Here is an 18856-nt window from a genome sequence, read left to right as displayed (position 1 = left end):
CCAGTGAGACCCGTCAGCAAGACACTTGCCAGCGAACCCACAACGTAGAAAGAGGAAATGACTTCCAGTAGCCATCTCTCGGCCTTCCCAGGGGACCAGAATGTGTGGGTTTACGCGCGCGCGCGCACACACACACACACACACACACACACACACACACACACACACGCTGCAGAAATGTAAAATAAATTAAAATTTTCAGCCGTGAAATGTAGCATGCCGTGTGTGGCTGCCCTGGCTATCACTTAACTCATGCCAGTGCTAACAGATGAAGCCGAGGACATGGATGTGGCCTGACGCAAAATTAGAAATTTAAATCAGACTGGAGGGTGGTTCACAATTTTGTTTTTAATTTGAAGACAGAGTCGTCGAGGACGACACATGGCTTTGAAATGTCGGAACGCTGCAACCCTGGTTGCAGACTGTCCTCATCTGGCTGCACAGGCCTGGCTGGCTGCACACGGCCTCTGGCTCCGGGTCTCAGGAAAAGAGGGGGCTCTGCTACAAAGCGCAGAGCTGAAAAACCTTGTGTTTCATCTTGGGGGTTTTCGACTGTCTTCTCCACTCGGGGAAAGAGGTGCCCAAGAAGGGACAAGCTTCATCCCCGCCGCTTGCATCCCTCGCCTGTCCTGAGGGGTAGGTGCGGAAGAGACTGCGGGGCACCCAAGGGAGCAGCCTTAGGGGCTCAGGGTGATATGGCTGCAGGCCGCTTGGAGCCCGAAGAGGGGGAAGACCTGTCGGTCAAAGGAGGTTTGGAAAGTGTAGACATGCTTGCCGGTGATGGCATCGTAGAAGACGACCTCCCCACTGTCGTGGTCCACGTAGACGCCCACTCTCCTGAGATGGACCCGGATGTTCTCCCGGGCATTGCAGTTGGTGAACGGCTGGCATCCGGAGGCTGAGATCCTCAGTGCCCAGATGCAGCTCACTGCGCTGAAGTTCTGACTCTGGGACCTTTGAGCCAGATCTGTGGCCACGCCCACCATGCACGCCCCACCCGAGGGCCCGTGGATTTGTGCTTCCCACACCTGGCGGCCTGAGGAGAGGCCTGGGGAGCCCCTCACACAGTGGAAAGGGTAGAAAGGTCGAGGTTTTGACTGCGTACTCGAAGCTCCTCCACCAACGATGTACAAGGTCACTTTCTTTAGATCCTGAGAAAAGGTGAGGCCTGGGTCAGCTGAGGTGACATCCAGGGTCACAGGGACTGTGGGAAAATAAAGAAGAGGAAAGAGGGGTAGCTTGTGTCAAGTCCTCCTGTGCCCTGCTTTTGAGCTTCTTGTGGTGCAGCTGGAGCAGAATTTCTGTTTCAAATCCCAGCCCATGTTCCCAGAGAAGTCTTGTTCTTGCCTGTTTTGGTTTTCTGAGAAAGGGTCTCAGGTAACCCAAGCAGCGCTGACCCCCACTGTGTGGCTGAGAAAGACTGTGAACTCCTCATCCTCCAGGCCTACCTCCCTAGAGGGCCACTGTGCCGAATTCCTTGCACTTCTCCCCAGCCCCTCTCCCCACCCTCCTCCATCCCAGGCCGCAAAGTTAAGCCCTGTTTTTATGAGGTGCTGTTCTGCGGGTGCAGAGGTAAGCTCCCCCAGGGCAGTGGTGGAATCGTTTCACAAGGAGGCCCTGAATAATTTGGATCTTGTAACAATGAGGGCATTCTTCTCCAGTTCCCAATTTTTTGGGTCTCAAATGGCAAACAGTTGGGGCTACTATGAGAGGTCAGGGCTCAGTCTAATTTTTCTAAAATGGAGTCCCTGAGGTGTGGGAGGTGCCTCAGCTGATAAGGCACTTGCCCCGAAGCAATCTGAAAACCCACGTGGTGGGAGACCAATTCCCCCAAGCTGTCCTTTACTTCCACACATAGGCACATGTACACACACACACACACACACACACACACACACACACACACACATACACACACCATCCAGAGAGAGAAAAAACAATAAAAGACTGGTGAGATGGCTTAGCAGGTACAGATAGTCACCACCAAAGCCCAGAACTGACGTAAAGATGTAAGGAGAGAATAGTTTTCATAAAATAGACTTCTGACCTGTACTCTGTGGTTCTTACCTCCATTGCACACAAACACACACACACACACACACACACACACACACCCTAAATACCAAGAAAAGAAAATATTTAACGTGAAAAAAGGAGAGAGAAGAAAGGGAACATCCAGAGGAGAGAGCCCACACCTCTCCCAACTCTTCAGTGAGACATCTGCTGAGTGTCCCCTAGAGGCTGTCTGTGGTGGGCCCAGAGCAGTGGGCACAGCCAGCCCCTCCAGGAACCTAGGGTAGGGGCTGTGCTTTGCTGCAGAGCAATGCTGAAGCAGTTGCCCCACAAAGGGTGGAAGTGGAAGGTGATGGAATAGGGCCCCAGTTTTATTGGTGCATCTGAAGACAGGAAAGGAGAAAAGAGAGGTCAGTAGAGCAACAGGTCCCGCTGAGCTCCAGGGGCAGCAGGAGGGACACGGACCGAACAGCAGGGGGCGCGCACTAGGGGTCCCCTGGTGCAGGCTAGGCCTTTCCCAGGAGGTACCGTTTGGGAAGAAGAGGTAGAAGAGAGGCCTGCCTCTCGCCCTACATCTAGCCATCTCTGGCACCTGGCGTCTGCACAATCACGCCCTTCCTCTCACGCTCTCCCATGGCTAGTCTACATCTAGCCGTCTCTGGCACCTGACATCTGCACAATCACACAGCCCTTCCTCTCACGCTCTCCCATGGCTAGTCTTTCACTCATCTGTCTGCTCTTTGCTTATTCCTGTGTCTCTCGGGGGAGCAATCCTTCATGCGGGGTGTGCTGCTGGCTAGGATGCTCTTCCTGGGGTCTGGTCTCCATCTTTTCCCTGCTGTATCAGAGCTGAGGTGTGAACAGTTTGCCTGGAGACCTGGAGGCCCTCTTTTCCCTGCAGGAAGACTAGTGTGCCAGGCAGAAGCCCTACCTGAGGTGGGCAACACTGAGTTACTCTTCTGTAACAGGCGCCCTAGAAATTGGAGAGAGAAAACAAATTTCAGGTTGGTAACAAGACAGTACAAATATTAAAGGCATAATGAGAATTGGCGACTGAACCTGGCTTTTACCTTAGTAACCCTCATAACTGAACCACCTCAGATGACATCATCACAGGCTATTGTATTAGATGACATCATCATAAGCTGTTGTATTAGATGACATCATCACAGGTTATTGTGTCAGTAGTCAGAGCTCCTCAGCTGTGCTAAGCCAGCAAGGTCCAGTAGGTCAGCTCTAACCATAGACTGAGCTGTGTCCACCTAAGCTTTGTGCAATGAAGAAATAAATTTATAAATTTCCACTTGTTTAAAGGACCTTTTAAACTAATGAGGGTGTCACTATGATTATCTAAATATAACATAACAAAACAATTCTATAAGCTTGCTCTCCATTGGTGTTCACACACACCTGGCCCCTTCTCAGTCTCTCAAGGAGAGACCCCCCCTTTTGTATTTCCCACTTTCCTCAAAGCACAGGATCAGCTCACACTTACAACTCTCCATTTCCTCTTTATTCAGGCTGTCCAGGAATGTGCTTTTATCTCTCTTCCCTTCAGCCTTCAGGTTGTCTGTAAGGAGAGAGTGAAGAAAATGGAGAGTGCACCGAGGTTAAGCAGATAACAGGACCTCACATCGAGGCACTGATTGCCAATGCTGGGAGAGGTGGGGCTGGGTTTCTCTCACAGTGTCAGTGAATCCAGATGGCACCAAGGAGGGAGAATGGCCCCAGGGCCTCCCCACAGCAGCAATCCAAAGCAGCTCTGTGCAGAGCAAACGCTTTAGGAACCACAAACATGAACCACTAAATTTTGAATTTTCTAGATACCATTTTGAAAATGTAAAAGACCAGGGCATGCTGACAGTCAGGAAGCTAAGACAGGAGGATGACAACTTTTAAGCCAGTATATGTGAGTTCCAGAGTCTGGGCTATTCACAGTGTCTCAAAAGAAAATAAAGTGGGGCTGGAGAGACGGCTCAGGGGAGAAAGGCCAGTACTTTTAATCAGTGGGCCCAGGCTCAGGTCCCAGCCACTGAAACTCCAATCCCAGGAAATCTGGCACCCTCTTCTAACCTTCGTGGGCCCAGGCACGCTCATGATACTTGCACACGGAACACCCATACGAATACCATAAATAAACTTTAAAAAAGAACCGATTAGCTCAGAATTTTAAAAAATATACTGCCATTTCTGCTTGTAGAGTAAAAGGTTAATGCCACCTGGGCACAGTGCTGGGTGCTGGAATCCCAGGTACTCAGAAGGCTGAAGTGGGGGACCCTCTGGGCTCTTCAGTAAGAGGCTACCCTAGGCAACACGGTGAGATTCTGTCTCAGAAATGTCTTGTTGCTGTATTTCTGTTTGCTTTTGTTTTCATGGCCGTATTTTATGCTCTCTTCTAAGGCTTTCAGAGTCACTGTGTATTCTTTACCTGTGAGAATGTTATATTCTGGTGCCCAGGCATACAAGCGGCCATCAGCAACCAGTCTAACCGCATGCTCACCACGGTTCTGAGCTTTGGCACTGGGGGTGTAGCCCCGAGGCTGGTCAAACAAACACAGAGCCCTGGGCTCCACCCTGGGTACATTAAACCTGCAGAGGCCAACAGCAGGAGGAATTCTACCATGCTTTGAATGTCGTCAGCATCCAGCCTGGCTTCTGGGAGGCCTAGGGGCCCGCACTGGAGTTCAGGCAGTGATGGAGAGCACCCTGAGGCAGGAAAGCACAGGAGGTAATAGCCACCCTCACCTTTGAATTCCTTCAGGGTTTCTGTGATGGACTCATGTCGTGCTTTAGCGTCACTGCTTTTTTTCTCCAGGCCCACAGGAACTGGGGTTGGGTTGAGAAACTTAAATTCTTTACTCCTGTGAAGACATGGTGATGTGAAGGGTAAGTTCAAGGGATGGAATCCATGCTATCTCCCTGTCCACTAGTTCAGGGGATGGAGTCCACGCTATCTTCCTGTCCTCTAGGCAGGAAGAGCCTGTGATATGGGTTCCTGCAGTGGAGACAAAGTGAGGAATATGGTCCCGAGCTGTGCGTGTAAGCTGAGTGTCAGGAGGCCAGCACTGGGGATATAGGACTAAGAGAGGTCAGACCTGAAGAAACATAGAAATGGAGATGGATGCAGAGTAGGGAAAGTGGGTAGGGAGGTAGAGTCGCATCCACTTGATCAAGAGGAATGTGCAGGGGGAGCTGGGAAAGAAGCCGGGTATGTGGGGACAACAGCTGTGCTTTTACCCAGGGACCAAGTTTATGGCCGAGTTATGGAGGATGTGAACAGAGTTGGATATATGCTAAATGTTGTTTATGTGAGTGAACCAGAAAGCGCAGTTCACTGGGGATGCCCATCATACCTGCTCAAGATGTCTTTGATGTCCTGGAAGAGAAAGAGAGAACAACTTCAGAGCTTGCCTATGTCCCCGAGAGGGGGTTCTCAGCTGGAGGCAGAAGGAGGACACTGTTCCTTTCTCTTCTCTCTCTGCCTCTGTGTTTGTAGCTCTCTGTCTCTCTCTCCTCTAATCTCCGTCTTCTCTCCTCTCTCCTGCCCATTCTGGAATGCTACCCCCAAAACTCCCGCTATGGATGGGACAATGTTTAAACCTCAGGAGGAACAGAATGAGGAGAGAATAAAGAGTAACATTTGGGAGATGGATTTTGCCTCTGATATGGAACTCAAGGTGGCCGTGTCAGGACAAGGGATGGAAGGTGCTTCATGGGACTCTTCAAAGAAAACAGAACGAGACAAAAAGGAAAACCAGAAACTAGGTGTGGTAATCCCAGCCCTTGGCTGTTCCATTATTCCCCCTTTTTTTTCCTAAGACAGTTTCATGTAGCTCAAGCTGGCTCAAGTTCTCTGTAAGCCAAGGATAGTCTTGAATTAATGATTCTTTTCTGTCTGACTCCTGAGCACTGAAATGGCAGGAGCGTACTATTATGTCATTCTCCAAAATTAATTTTTACTATTTTAAATCTAAATTTAAAAACTGAAGCATTGTAAATGCCCTTTCAGTTAAATACAGCTTTATTTATTTAGTAGGACTAATTACATTTTCCCTCAATAACCGATGCTTTAGCGTTTGCATTGAGGCATGCACGATATAAACTAGAGTTGAAAGATTCAGAACCAAAAAACACTCAAAAATATAAAATAGCTCATTAATATGTTTAAACAGGCTGAAATGATTACATTTGGAATACTGGGTTAAATAAAATGTTCTTATTGAAAGTGCTTTTATCCTGATTTTTTTTTTTTTTTTAAAGGCAGGGTCTCAGTAGGTAGCTGTGCGTGGCCTGGAGTTCCATATGTAGACCAGGCTGACTTTGAATTCACAGAGAACTGCCTGTCTCTGCCTCCCAAATGCTGTAATGAAAGGTATGCCACTATAACTGATTCTTTTTTTTTTTCTTTTTAATGTAGCTGTTAGAAATATGGCTTGAAGTATATTTCTTTTTATTATATTTTATTTTTAAGATTCACTAGTAAAATGTTTTATTTTTATCATCTGTTAATTGTGTGTATATGTGTGTCTGTGTGTGGGTATATGCATGTAAGTGCAGGTCCCTGTAAGACCAGAGACATCAGCCCTGCTGGAGCTGGCATTACAGGTGGAGGCCAGTGGAAAACTTGTGGGATTTGGCCCTGCTCTCCCCACCATGAGGGTCTTGGGGACGGAACTTGGGTCCTCAGGTTTAGTGGTGAGTGCCTTTGCGCACTGAGTCATTTGTCTGGCCTTGAGGTATATTTCTAAGTGGCAAATGCGTCCTATGTTATAATTCTATACGCGAGCTGTATAGCAGCTCATGTCTAGTCTCAGCACAGGAGAAGATCAGGAATTCAGTGTTATCCTTGCTTACCTAAACATTTCAGGCTGCACGAATCCTGTCTCAAACAACAAAAACGTCTAAGTTTTGTATGACTGCCTTTCTTTTTCTTTTCCTTCCTTTCTTTCTTTCCTGTGTGCGTGCACATGTGTGTGTCCAGGATGGCCTCGAACTCCAGTGAACCAGGAAATCCTCCTACCTCTGGAGTGCTAGAATTACAGGTGTGAGATGACATGGCCAGCGGGTTGAGACAGTGTTTTGATCCTTGTTCATGTAGCCTTGCACTAGCAACTATCTTCCTGCTTTAGTACCCTGAGCCATGGGAGGGGCTCTGGTTCTCAACCCTCCTAATTCTTCAGCTCCTCAATACAGTTCCTCATGTTGTGGTGACTCCCAACCATAAAATTGTTTTTGTAGCTACTTCCTAACTGTAACTTTGCTACTGTTATGAATTATAACACAAATATCTGATATTTCCAATGGTCTTAGCAACCCGTGTGAAAGGGTTGTTCAAACTGCACAGGTTAGAACTGTTCGGTTAGGTGAAGAGCAGGAGTTGGCGGATTAGTTCGGGGAATCAGGTAATGATGATAATAACCCACACTTCATACGTGAGGCTTATTAGGAGAAAGGACATGGTTAGCATGGGGCCTTGGGGTGGAAAAGCATTAGAAAGGAACAGTGCATTAAATCAGAGACAAAATGAATGGAGCCTTATGGGGAGGGGGAGACTTCCCTCTAAAACCTGGAGAGGATCTTTATCAAAAGGGATTGCTTAAAGTGAGAAAGATAAGGGTGGTGGATGGATGCCGGGGTTGAAGGGACTGGGGAAATCTCCCAAACGAAGGAAAGAATCTGACTTTTATATCTTTCCAGGGCGTAGTAGGAGCTTCTCAAAATTTAGATTTAGGTGACAAAGGGCGTGGAGGAGCCAGGTATTAGGAGCTGTTAGACTGCAATATAACACAGATTCTCAACTCTCTTTCTCTCTCAGAAAGTGTGTGTGTGTGTGTGTGTGTGTGTGTGTGTGTGTGTGAGAGAGAGAGAGAGAGAGAGAGAGGGAGAGAAAGAGAGAGAGAGAGAGAGAGATTGCTCCCAAAGGACTCACCTTCAGTAGCTCTATGGATGGTGCTTGTAGCCTACATTTCAGGGAGTTAGTGAGCTTCCTGAGGGAGCTGAGCTGCTGCTCTGTCACGGAAACATACTGTCCCAACTGCTTGGCTCCCTGCTGCTCCAGCCAGTCCAGCCTGGACAGGAGAAAACGCTCCTCCTCGTCCAGGCTCTGATGCAGGCGCTTGAATTCCTCGAGGATCTTTAGTTTCTCCAGATGTACCTGGGCCTGGGGACAACGGGAGGGATGGAGAGATGAGATGGGCATGGCGGGGGGGGGGGTTTCCATGCCTCCTTCAAGCCATTATCCTCTATCTGCCTGCCTGTCTTTCTGTTTGCCTGTCTGTCTGTCTATAGGGAAAGTCTCACTATATAGTCCTGGGTAACGTAGAACTCACTAAGTACAACAGGTTTGTAAAAGGAACTTTTATTTGCCTGTTTTAATTGTCATCTCAGAGGCCTACAGCCTCCTGCTAACTAAGCCTAGTCCTGGAAGCCTCCATACCATCTAACTTAGGCCTAGAACGTTTTCAGCCTCTGAGACTTACTGCTTAATAAGTTCACCCTTTCTTGTTCTTACTGAGCTCTGGGCTGGCTGGTTCAACTCTGCTGTTCTGGTTCAGATCCTCTCCCAAGTAGACTATTCAGTCTGGGTTCTTCTCTTGGTCTCTGAATTGCTCTGCTTAGCCTCAAACTATCTCTAGCAATCTGCTCTAATGTCTTGGCTCCTCCTCATTCTCTGGCTCATCTGGTCTTCACCTGAGTTCTCTCTCTTTGTAACCTGTCTTTCTGTTACTGTCCTGGTAAAACTGCCTCCTCTCTCTCTCTCTCTTCATTGCCCCATAAGTAGCTTCCCTTTCCTCTCTTTTCTCCCAAGAATTGGGTGTATCCTATTCTGTTAACTGTTTCTCTCAATTATCACCTTTTCTGTCTCTCAATTAGACACCACTTTTAAACATGGGATTAAAGCTGTGTACCACCATGCCTGGACTTAAGGTTTTCTTTACCTGATACTTGCTCTATAGCAGGCTGGCCCTGATCTCTGATCTGCTTGCCTCTGTCTCCTGAATTAAGGCAGCTAGATCACACAGGCCTGGAAAATCTTTGGATGTGATTTCTTTCCAGTACAGCCATGTTCTGAATTAACTTTCTTCTGTGCACATTGGCCTTGAACTCACAGAGATCCACCTGAGTCTGCCTCCTGCATGCCAGAATTAGTGGTGTGCACTGCTACCTAGCACCATTTACTCTTTAAGCATATTTGATGACTATGCTGAGATTAGTTTATAACAGCCTTCTGGGCCATGCCTGCGGGCAAGGCAAGGCAAGGAGACTAAATCACTTCCTGCATTCACAGATATAGGCGGGTGCTTTCATTTACCTTCAAGGACATCAGCTAGATGTGCTGGTGCACAGTTTTGCACTCTCAACACTGGGAAATGCAGGCAGGAGATTCAGGAGGCCAAGGCCAGCCTGGACTGCTTGAGCCACAGTCTCAACAAACGATCGTGGAAGTTTTGGTTTCTTTAAAAACTCAGTTATGTAATGTAAATATGTTTTGGCTGTAGTCCCAAGTGTGGGGTACAGGACTGCCTTAGCTTATCCACAGCTGATCACAGCCTCAGCTCAGAGAGGGGGAGGGTCTTTGCCAGCCAGGGAATTATGGAGTGAGTGGAATTCTGAGGACTCTGGGAGAGTATAACTACCAGCACGGGGAGAGGAGGGAGGGAGAGGAAGAGGCTTTGAGGAGGCAGAAACCTCTGGTGGCTGTCCAGGCAGTCAGCTGTCTCTGTCATTTCCATAATTCTGGAAGCTGCTTGCTTTATGCTTCCTACATACTTAGGTAATATTATTTCCTTCTAAAGTCTCTGATGGGGTTGAAGACTAGATAGTTATAGTCTTGCTAAATTAAGCTTAGTTCTTTAAGAACTAAGACAATGTTTCAAGTCTAAAAAGATGTTTCTTGGTTGATAAATGTAAGTTAGAAGAAAGTGATTTAGGTACAGAACTTTGGACTCACCAGGGAAGGATAGATAGTGGAATAGTTTTCCAAGGTTGCCAAATACAAATGGGCTGGACATTGTAAATGTAATTATTACCTGATAATTCTCATATTTGTTCTTATTGTATAGTTTATTAATGTTAGAAAAAGCCATTTTTTAAACAAAAGGGGGTCATGTAGTGGAAGTTTTGGTGTCTTTAAAAACTCATGTTATGTAAATACATTTTTGTTTTAATCCCAAGTGTGAGATATGGGACTGCCTTAGTTTATCCACAGCTGATCATTGCCTCATGTAGAGCGTGTTCTTTGCCAGCTGGCAGCAGCCTCATGCACTCAGAGAGAGGTGTGGTCTTTGCCAGCTGCAGATAGTGGAATTCTGAGGACTCTGAGAGGGAATAAACGCCAGATCCCAGAGAGAGAGAGGGGAGGGTGGGTTTCGAGGAGACAGATGGAAGAGAAAGAAGGCTGCCTGTTCATCCTGCTCATTTGCCATTTGCTGCTGCCATTCTGCTAGATATCCTATCCTAATGACTGAGACTGGCCTTTTCACAAGGAGCCTGACCACCTTCACCATCCAGAACTAATTCTACAGAGGTCTATGTCTAAAGAGGTCCTTTCTCTTCTAACCAACCAATCAAACCAACAAGTCCCGAAAGTTGGCCCAGGGGTTGAGAATGCTTACTGCCCTTCCAGTCTACCTGAAAGTCTTACCTACGTGGTAAGGCAGCTCACAAATACCTGTAATTCCAGTTCTTCCGGTTTCTGCCGGTATCTGTGCATAAATGTCGTTCAATCACACAGACACATACACACATATAAAAATAATAAAAACAAACCTTTAAAAAATGCAAACAAAATCCGGTGGAGATTTTTGGCGGTGTCACAGACTCTGTGGGTTTGTTTGTTTGATTTTGTTTTTGTTTTTCTGTGTAAGTCTCTAGTTAGAAAGGGCCTAGGCGAGCCACAGCCTGCTGTGGGTGGAGGAGCAGACTTCCTGGTCCACTGGTGCAGCACCCAGGCAGTGGGTCAACACAGCTCAGGGGCACGGCTTGGGCACCACCCCCTCTGCTCTGCCCCTCACCTCTTGTCAGCAGGACTATGTTCTGCTTGGTGTAAGGAAGGCCAGGAGTGTCAGCAGAGATGCCTCGGTTTCCTTGAAAGTGTTTGGAACGAGTATTCTTACCCTGAGTACCCGGATTTCTCCTTCACCTTGCTTCTTCTCTTCAATTATTTTTTTGTCCTTTTGCTTCAAATCCTGGGACTGTGACTCAATCTGCACCTGTAGGGAGAAGGTGCTTCAGTCAGGCTCTGCCTCCTGGGAGGCAGGGAAGATACCCCAGGGTGCTGATGTCATTATTAGCAGCCCCCTTTTTTCTCTCACTAGGAGCAAGGGGGGTGATGGAAAGAAATGGAACTTTAGTGACTTGAGAAAATATTACTGATGACATTTGGATGACACATTGGTTTTGTCAGAGAAAGACTTCCCCTCGTCTGTCCTACCATCTTCTTTAAGAGATAGATTTCATCGGCCCCACAGAGAGGCAAGGCTAGGACCATTCAGGGGATGAAGCTCAGTGGTAGATAGAGCACTGGCTTGTCTGGCTGTCCCAGGCCCTGCTTTACCTCCTCTGGAAATTAGCAGTGGCCAGCTGGGAGAGGAAAAATGATTTCTTGAAAGTTGTAAGTAGACTGAGGAGTCTGGACTTGAACCAGTAGATAGATAGAAGGTCTATCTCTGAGACCTTCAGAGATAGAATTTGCATTTAAAAAATAGTATATTATCAATTGTGTGTGCAAGTATAGCAGAGTGCCAAGGTGTGTGTGTGTGTGTGTGTGTGTGTGTGTGTGTGTGTGTGTGTGTGTCAGAAGACCGCTTCAGGAGTGAGTTCTCGCCTTTTATCTTGCATGTCCTGGGGATCAAAACAACTTTCTCCTTCCACTATGTGGGTCCTAAGGGTCACAACCAAGCTCTCAGGCCATCTCACCTGCCCCAAAGTATCATTCTGACTCTTCTTCTCCTTGCCTTGGTTATAGACTGGCACTTTCCAGAACTCAGTTCTTTGAGCCCACTGGGCCTGCCTCAAACTGCCAATTCAAGTACAAAAGTGTGGCAATAGGAGCCAATCAGCTGGAGCTGGCAGCAGCTCCTGTGTCTCCAGGGAACTCTGCTCTGCTGGGCTGGGGACAGAGAAGGGCCCGAGTGCCTACCTGGTAGTTCTGGGCAGCCTCATCTATCAAGGTGACACTGTGGGATCTGTGGTCCTTGGAGTCCCGACACACCACACAGAGGAACAACCCATCCTGCTCACAGAAGTAATGCAGCTTTTCCTTGTGCTTCTGACACCTTGTGTCTTCCCCTTCTCGTTGGATCTCACCAGGATCCATAGCCTGGATTTTCTCTGCAAGACTAGCCAACAGCTTATTGGCCCGGAACGTATTCCTATTCACAGAGACTTTGCAGAGAGGACATTGAATGTTTTCTGACGTTTTCCCAACCTGACCGATGCACTGCAGGCAGAAGTTGTGACCACAGTCAATGGTGACAGGCTCTCGAAGAATGTCTATGCAGATGGGGCAGGTCACTTCCTCCAGCAGTTTCTGCTGTTGGCCTTCCATGATGCAGCAGCAGGGCTATTTGAGATGTGAAACCACACGTCCAAGGCAGACACCAGTGCTGGGAAGGAAAAAGGAAGCAGGAGGCAGAGGTTGAAGAGTCTCTCAGGGGGAGGACCAGAGAAGGACAGATGAAGAGGGGGTTAAGTAAATGAATGACAGAAAAGAAACTGAAATGGGGACTACTGTAGAGAGAGGGAAACAGATGGTCAGTCCTACCTCAATGTCACTCAAGAGCAAACAGACACTGTGGCTGCAAGCTGTCTATAAAGGAGAGCAAATTTCCTGGACCTTGAACTAATTAAACTGATCTTTCCAAAGCAGTTTCAGAGAAGAGAGGGACAAGGCATCAAAGTCCGCTCAGCTGCAGTTGGGGTGTGGCAGCCTCAGGAAGGTGTGTTATACCCCGACCTCATACCCCGCCCCGTGTATCTGCCTCCCCCACCCCATCTTCTGTTGGGCTTTCCTCCCTGTCTATGGTGCCCCCCCTTTGTTCTGTTTCAGCCAGCCTGTTTCTTTCCCTGTTTCTGTACTTCTCAGACCTCCAGGTGGCCTGCCCTGTGGCCTTCTTCTCGACGAGGGAAGTCCCAGCCAGTGTCACAAAGGTCTCTTCTGTAGCTCAACACTTCAGTTCTTGTCCTTCCTTCCACATTAATCTCACATGTATTCTATTACTCTCTCTTAGTCCCACTACGACCTAGTCCCCTTCCTTCTGCTCATGGTCTCCCAGAGCATTAATTGCTGCTTGATACTTTAAATTAAAAGACTTTCATTTAATCATTGATAATTTCATGTATGTATACATTCTATCTTGATCCATATCCCAATCACTCATCTTACTCGTCCCAGATTCCTCCCACATGCCCCCTCCCAACTCCAGCCTTTTCTTCTCATACATATTGGGGTGTTTTTGTTTTTGTTTTGTTTGTTTGTTTGTTTGTTTTGAGCCAATGTTTCTCTGTTTAGTCCTTGCTGATCTGGAACTTGTTGGGTAGACCAGGTTGGCTTTGAACTCAGATTTACTTGCCTCTGCCTCCTGAGTGCTGGAGTTGAAGGCGTACCCCCACTGCCCGGCTATTTATATTTTTAAATAGTTGATTATTTTTGTATAAGGCTGTTTTTCCTGTATGTATGTATGTAGGTGTGTGTGTGTGTATGTAGGTATGTGTGTGTGTGTGTAGGCATGTGCACCATGCGCATGCCTGGTTCCCGTGGAGGTCAGCAGAGGGGTTCGATACCCTGGAACTGGAATTACAGATGTTAGTGAGTCCCCATGTAGGAACTGGAAACCAAACAAGTGCTCTGGGCCCTAAGCCATCTCTCCAGCCACTATTCATGTTTATGTTCTTGTTTTTTATTCTTTGTTGGTTTGGTTTTGGTTTTTTGAGACAGGGGACAGGGTTTCTCTGTGTAGCCTTGGCTTGCTGGACTCGCTGCCCCTGCCTCCCTGAGTGCCGGGATCAAAGGTGTGTGCCACCACGCCTGGCTCCCTATTTATCTCTATAACACACAGTCCAGGGGTGGGGAAAACCGCACAGAGTCCAGTTAGAACCGACCACATACAGATGGTGTGGGCCCATCGCCTGGAACGCAGGCACTACAGTGCCACAACCCCAGCGAAAAGAATTCTCCTTCCTCACAGCTATCAACGGCCAAGCGCCCCTCAGTGTGAGGTGGGGCCGTCCAGGCCGGAATGTGGACTGGCCTGAACGTGTCCAGGTAACCACAGCTAGCGAGTCATGCGTGTAAGGCCATTACCAGGTCGCACAGGGTGTGGGTGATTTTACGGCGATAGCCCCAATAATCATTCATTCTGATTTGCCAGAGACAGTCCTGACTTTGCTTTTGTTCGGATATAAATGTCAGCAGCACTTCCTCTCGTTCCCAAAGGCGTTCACTCATAGTATAGTGGTCGCTCTGATTATAGCAACTGCTGAAGGCCGAACCCTCCAGAAACACCTTCCTTTCACTTTGATTTGCTCTCTGGTTGAATTTAACCAGACATCTGTGTAGGTTGTGTAGCTTGCATTCACACTCAGCTGTCAGATAGAGGCAGAGCTTAAGTTATTTTTAAATTAAATTATTTCTTTAATTTAAAATTATTATCTTTAGAATGTATTGCTATTAATAAATTCTTTACGAGTTTAGATAGTTTGCCTGTATGTAGGTATGTCTGTGAACCACATGCAATGCTCCTGGAAGCCAGAAGATGGCATCTGGATCTCCTGGAACTGGAGTTACAGATGGCTGTGAGCTGCCCCTTGGGTGCTGAGAATCTAACCTGGTTCCCCTGGAAGAGCAGTAAATGCTCTGAACCCCTGATCCACCTCTATAGCTCCCAGAATTTAATTTTCAGGTGAGCTTTGCTTTGTTTGTCTAGTGCTTTAAGAAATAATGGCAATTGGAATGCCTAATGAGGGTGACTATTCCCCACCCTCCCTATTTTATTCTGGACTTCCAGACCCTGAATCTTTTTTTTTAATTTACACATTTCTTTTGTACATAGTATTTCACTTAAGTCTCACCTCTAAACCATTAATATCTGTTGTCCAGGAAACTTACCCTGCTTCAGAGTCACTTAGAATGTGCAACCTAAGGCTGCAATCCCACCACTTGAGGAGTAGAGGCTAGAGGCTTACGGGGTTATCATGAACTATGCTTGACCATGTCTCATAAAACAAAAACAGGGGTGAAGAAATGGTCAGTGCCTAAGAGTACAGGCTGCCCCTGTAAACGGCTATTTCTCTCCAGCTCCTGTTTAGAGTTGCTTTTTTTTTTTTTTTTTTTTTCATTTAAAGATTTATTGAGCAGCTAAGGATATAAAGGTATTAAAGCATGGTCAAAGAGATGAGGCATATGCACAAGTAGTAGAAAGCAGCAAAGTTCTCTGCCTCACAGGAGTGAAAGAAAAATGCTTTAAGAAAACAAGAGACCGCTTCCAGCGTGCAAGGGGACATGGATGGCCAATAGGAAAGGGGACTGAGATTCAAACAGGAGACTTCAGTCTGGACTGTCGATGGCACTCAGTATGGACTATATCTGTTTCTCTCCTCTTCCTCTTTCTACGTCGTTGGGCTTAACTTACAGTAGTGCCCAGGAATGTTCAATGCACTTTTTCTATACTTGCTTGCATTTTTGCCTTAATGTCTTCTACAGAACTAGGAACTTTTGGTATTTTAGGAGTTTTTTCTTGTATTTTGAAGGACTCTTAACTCTTTGGTCTTGGTGTTGATGGTTTTAAGTCTTTTCCATTTTGGTTTGATTTTTGTGCACTTTTTTGCTGCTGTGTCTCATACAGATTTCTTCACTGGAACTTTTCAGCTTCCTCATCATCAAAATCATCATTCTCTTCTTCATCATCCTCATCCTCTTCATCAAGTTTTACTTTTTTTTCTGCAGAACCTTGTTACCACCTCCAGGGGCAGGTCACTTTCCAGGCATCCTTAAGAGTTTCACATTCTCCTCATCTTCATCTTCTGACTCAGCACCTCCCCCCACAGCTACAAGGTGCTGTCCACTGATGAGCACAGGCCTGAACCATACTGCAACCTTAAGACCACAGGGGGTGCCATCTCAGAGCCCCCAAGGAAACTGCTGGTTGTACAGACATTTTCACAGTTGCCAGTGTTACTTTAGTTGGGCTGCCTTCATAGAGCATTGCTTCTGCCTCTACGATGTATTTTGTCTTTTGCCCCTGCCCCTAAACTGACCGTTCTTAATGAAAGCTGGTGCTCATTTCATCACTACCCACTTTAAAGTGATATTCCTTGCAAGCCTTTAGTTCACAACCGAAAAGGTAGTTCTGAGGCCTATGAGGGCTCGTGTCTGTGCTCATCAAGTCTTCCATGAGGCAGAAGCACACACTTCAGTGTGAGAGAAGTCAGACAAAGAAAACTGCCTACTGCTCCTGAGAACAGACACGCAGGATGGAATCAAGCCAAGCCTGGTTAGAGTTTTCACATGAGATGTCAGGGCATTTTAACTTTTCTTGGGCAGTGACCCACCTTAAAATTTCTATCAAGCACAAAATGTCACTCATCTGTGTATTGTCAAATCCCTCTTGCAATTGCTAAGGTGTGTTGTGAGATTTTCTTTTGAGGTATCAGTGTTTTATCATAAGTCAACAAGCAGAATTCAAAGAGTCCCCTGTGCTCTGAAGCTCGTCTTTAAATCAATCCTTTAAAAATCTAGGTATAGGTTTGTTTGTTTTTTTCATTTGAAATTAAACTCATTAATTCAGCATTTCTTAACCTCTGAGTCATGACCATCAGAAAACACATGTTTCTGGTGGTCTTAGGAACTGAGACACTGCTCCTTCATAAATTACAGTTATGAAGGAGAAAGAAAAATAATTTTGTGGTTGGGGTCACCACAACATGAGGACCTGTATTAAAGGGCACAGCATCAGGGAAGTTGAGAACCGCTGCTTTAGTTCAATAGGTTACTATTTTGTTTGGAACTGAAAAAAGCTTTCTTTTTTTAAAGAAAATAGTGAGTGTGTGTGTGTGTGTGTGTGTGTGTGTGTGTGTGTGTACATGTGTGTGTGCCACATGTGTTAGTGGAGCTCCAAAAGGTAAGTTAGATTCCCTCAACTGGAGTTGCAGGCAGTGTGGGTAGGAGGAGCAGAACTTCAGTACTCTGGAAGAGCAGCAAACACTCTGAACTGGTGAGCCATCTCTCCAGTTCAAAATATTCTCTTATAGCTTATAATTTTCTATAATTTTTCTTCTAATTTTTAATGTCAGAATGACCTCCACAGAATTTCTGCAGGAAACATACAATGGTATGTTTGTACAAGCAATGGTAGCCCGTGGTCCACAGTCTCACGCGCTGCACTGTTCATTCCCAGGGAAGAGCCTTCTGACTAGACACGGATGAGACCGGCAAGATTTATTTACCCACCGATTTATGGTGTCTCATATCCCGCGCCCTCTGACTTTGCACTTTAGTCTCTGGTGTCAGGTGAATTCCCGGCAGGCAGAGGTGTTCTGGGAAAGCCGCTTCTCCATGTGGTCTGGCAGTAACTGGAATATACACTCACCAGATACCTTAGCAAATGCAAGCCACATAGGCCCTCCTCACCGCCCTTAGCCTGCACCCCGAATGCCAGTCCTGACAAGGAAAAGCACGGCAGAGGAGGGTTGGAATGAATCAGCAAGCCTAACTTTGGTTATAATGTATTTTGCAAATTTTACAAAACTGACATGAGCATGTGAACACGCGGTGAGGGTCCATCGGGGCCTTGGGAGACACCGCACAGAATGATGAGTCTGGCTGTGGGTGCCACACCCGGCTGAGCTGGGGCACGCATCTGCTCTCTCCCACCCTAGCTGACTCCACGCTCAGCCCCACCCACCTCCTTCTCTGCATTTACCAACTCTTTTTGCTTCTCCCGACTCAGGGAGGTTGAAAGCTCATGCATTGCTCTACTGCAAGGAGGCGTGTAATAGAATCGCCTTATGCTTTCGTTGACATAGGTGTGTCCAACAACTCCGATGACCATCCCCTTCTACCCAAGAACCACTTTCAGCCCTCGCTGCAGTACCTACAGCCCAGATGTCCACACTGCTCCAGCTGCTGTGCTTGTTGGACGTTTCCTAAGACTGTAAAGAAGCATTATTTATCTGGTGAATGACTAGTTACCTCAATAAATTTTGGGCTAATCAGATTTTTGTTTGCTTTTGTTATAATACTTAAAATCTATTCTCAGCCAATTCGAAGAGACCGCGGTCACCACAGCAATACACCACAGCTTCTCGGTTGCCTTCCAAATGATGGGATCACAGGCACATGCTACCATGCCCTGATCCATTTTGCTTGATTATTATTGCTGTTGCTTTTGGGATCCTGTGTAGCTCAGGCTGGCCTCCTAGAAACAACTCACTGTGTAACCAAGAATGACCTTGAACCTCTGAGCCTCCTGCCTTTACCTCCACAGTGCTGGAATCACAGGCACGAGCCACACCAGCTTGAGTTCAGTTTCTTTGGTTTTGGTTGTTGCTGTTTGGCTTTTTGAGACAGGGTTTCTCTGCGCAGCCTTGACTGTCCTGGACTCACTTAGTAGACCAGGCTGGCCTCGAACTCACAGAGATCCACTTGCCTCTGCCTCCCTGAGTGCTGGGATTACAGGTGTGTCACCACACCTAGCAAGTTCAGTTTCTTATACTCCACTCTACTTGAGATCACTACTGAGTGTTTGAGGCTATTCCCTTCCAGCCACTGGGTAGAATTCAGGGGCTCTTGCTAAGAGCTCTCCATGTCTCCAAAGGCCCAAGAGCTGCCTCATTTTGGGGGATC

General features: G+C 46.9%; 1 protein-coding gene and 1 pseudogene across 1 annotated transcript; both read right to left on the bottom strand.

Moving 5' to 3' along the window:
- Positions 1-330: 330 nt before the first annotated feature.
- On the bottom strand, positions 331-12855 carry Trim31 (tripartite motif containing 31). The gene is made up of 9 exons (XM_055597091.1): positions 12779-12855; positions 12155-12620; positions 11130-11225; positions 7943-8173; positions 5367-5389; positions 4759-4874; positions 3509-3583; positions 2945-2986; positions 331-1204 (listed from the first exon to the last, which is right to left on the bottom strand). The coding sequence occupies exons 2-9, from the start codon at positions 12560-12562 to the stop codon at positions 678-680; spliced, it is 1518 nt and encodes a 505-aa protein (XP_055453066.1). The 5' UTR covers positions 12563-12620; positions 12779-12855; the 3' UTR covers positions 331-677.
- Positions 12856-15649: 2794 nt separating this feature from the next.
- Positions 15650-16406, bottom strand: LOC129669022 (nucleophosmin-like; annotated as a pseudogene).
- Between the last annotated feature and the right edge of the window lie 2450 nt (positions 16407-18856).

This window comes from Psammomys obesus, unplaced genomic scaffold, assembly GCF_907164565.1.
Source record: "Psammomys obesus unplaced genomic scaffold, mPsaObe1.curated_primary_1811, whole genome shotgun sequence".
In the NCBI taxonomy this organism is placed as follows: domain Eukaryota; kingdom Metazoa; phylum Chordata; class Mammalia; order Rodentia; family Muridae; genus Psammomys; species Psammomys obesus.
This window is presented reverse-complemented; position numbering and strand designations above follow the sequence as displayed.

What these genes read in the sequence shown, in the direction of transcription:
- Trim31 (XM_055597091.1), bottom strand. Translation starts at nt 12,562, where the DNA reads ATGGAAGGCCAACAGCAGAAACTGCTGGAGGAAGTGACCTGCCCCATC. An exon ending in CATCCATAGAGCTACTGAAG is followed by an intron (nt 5,390 to 7,942) that starts GTGAGTCCTTTG and finishes TTTCTCTTCCAG; the next exon opens with GACATCAAAGACATCTTGAG. An exon ending in ATCAAAGACATCTTGAGCAG is followed by an intron (nt 4,875 to 5,366) that starts GTATGATGGGCA and finishes ATGTCTTCACAG; the next exon opens with GAGTAAAGAATTTAAGTTTC.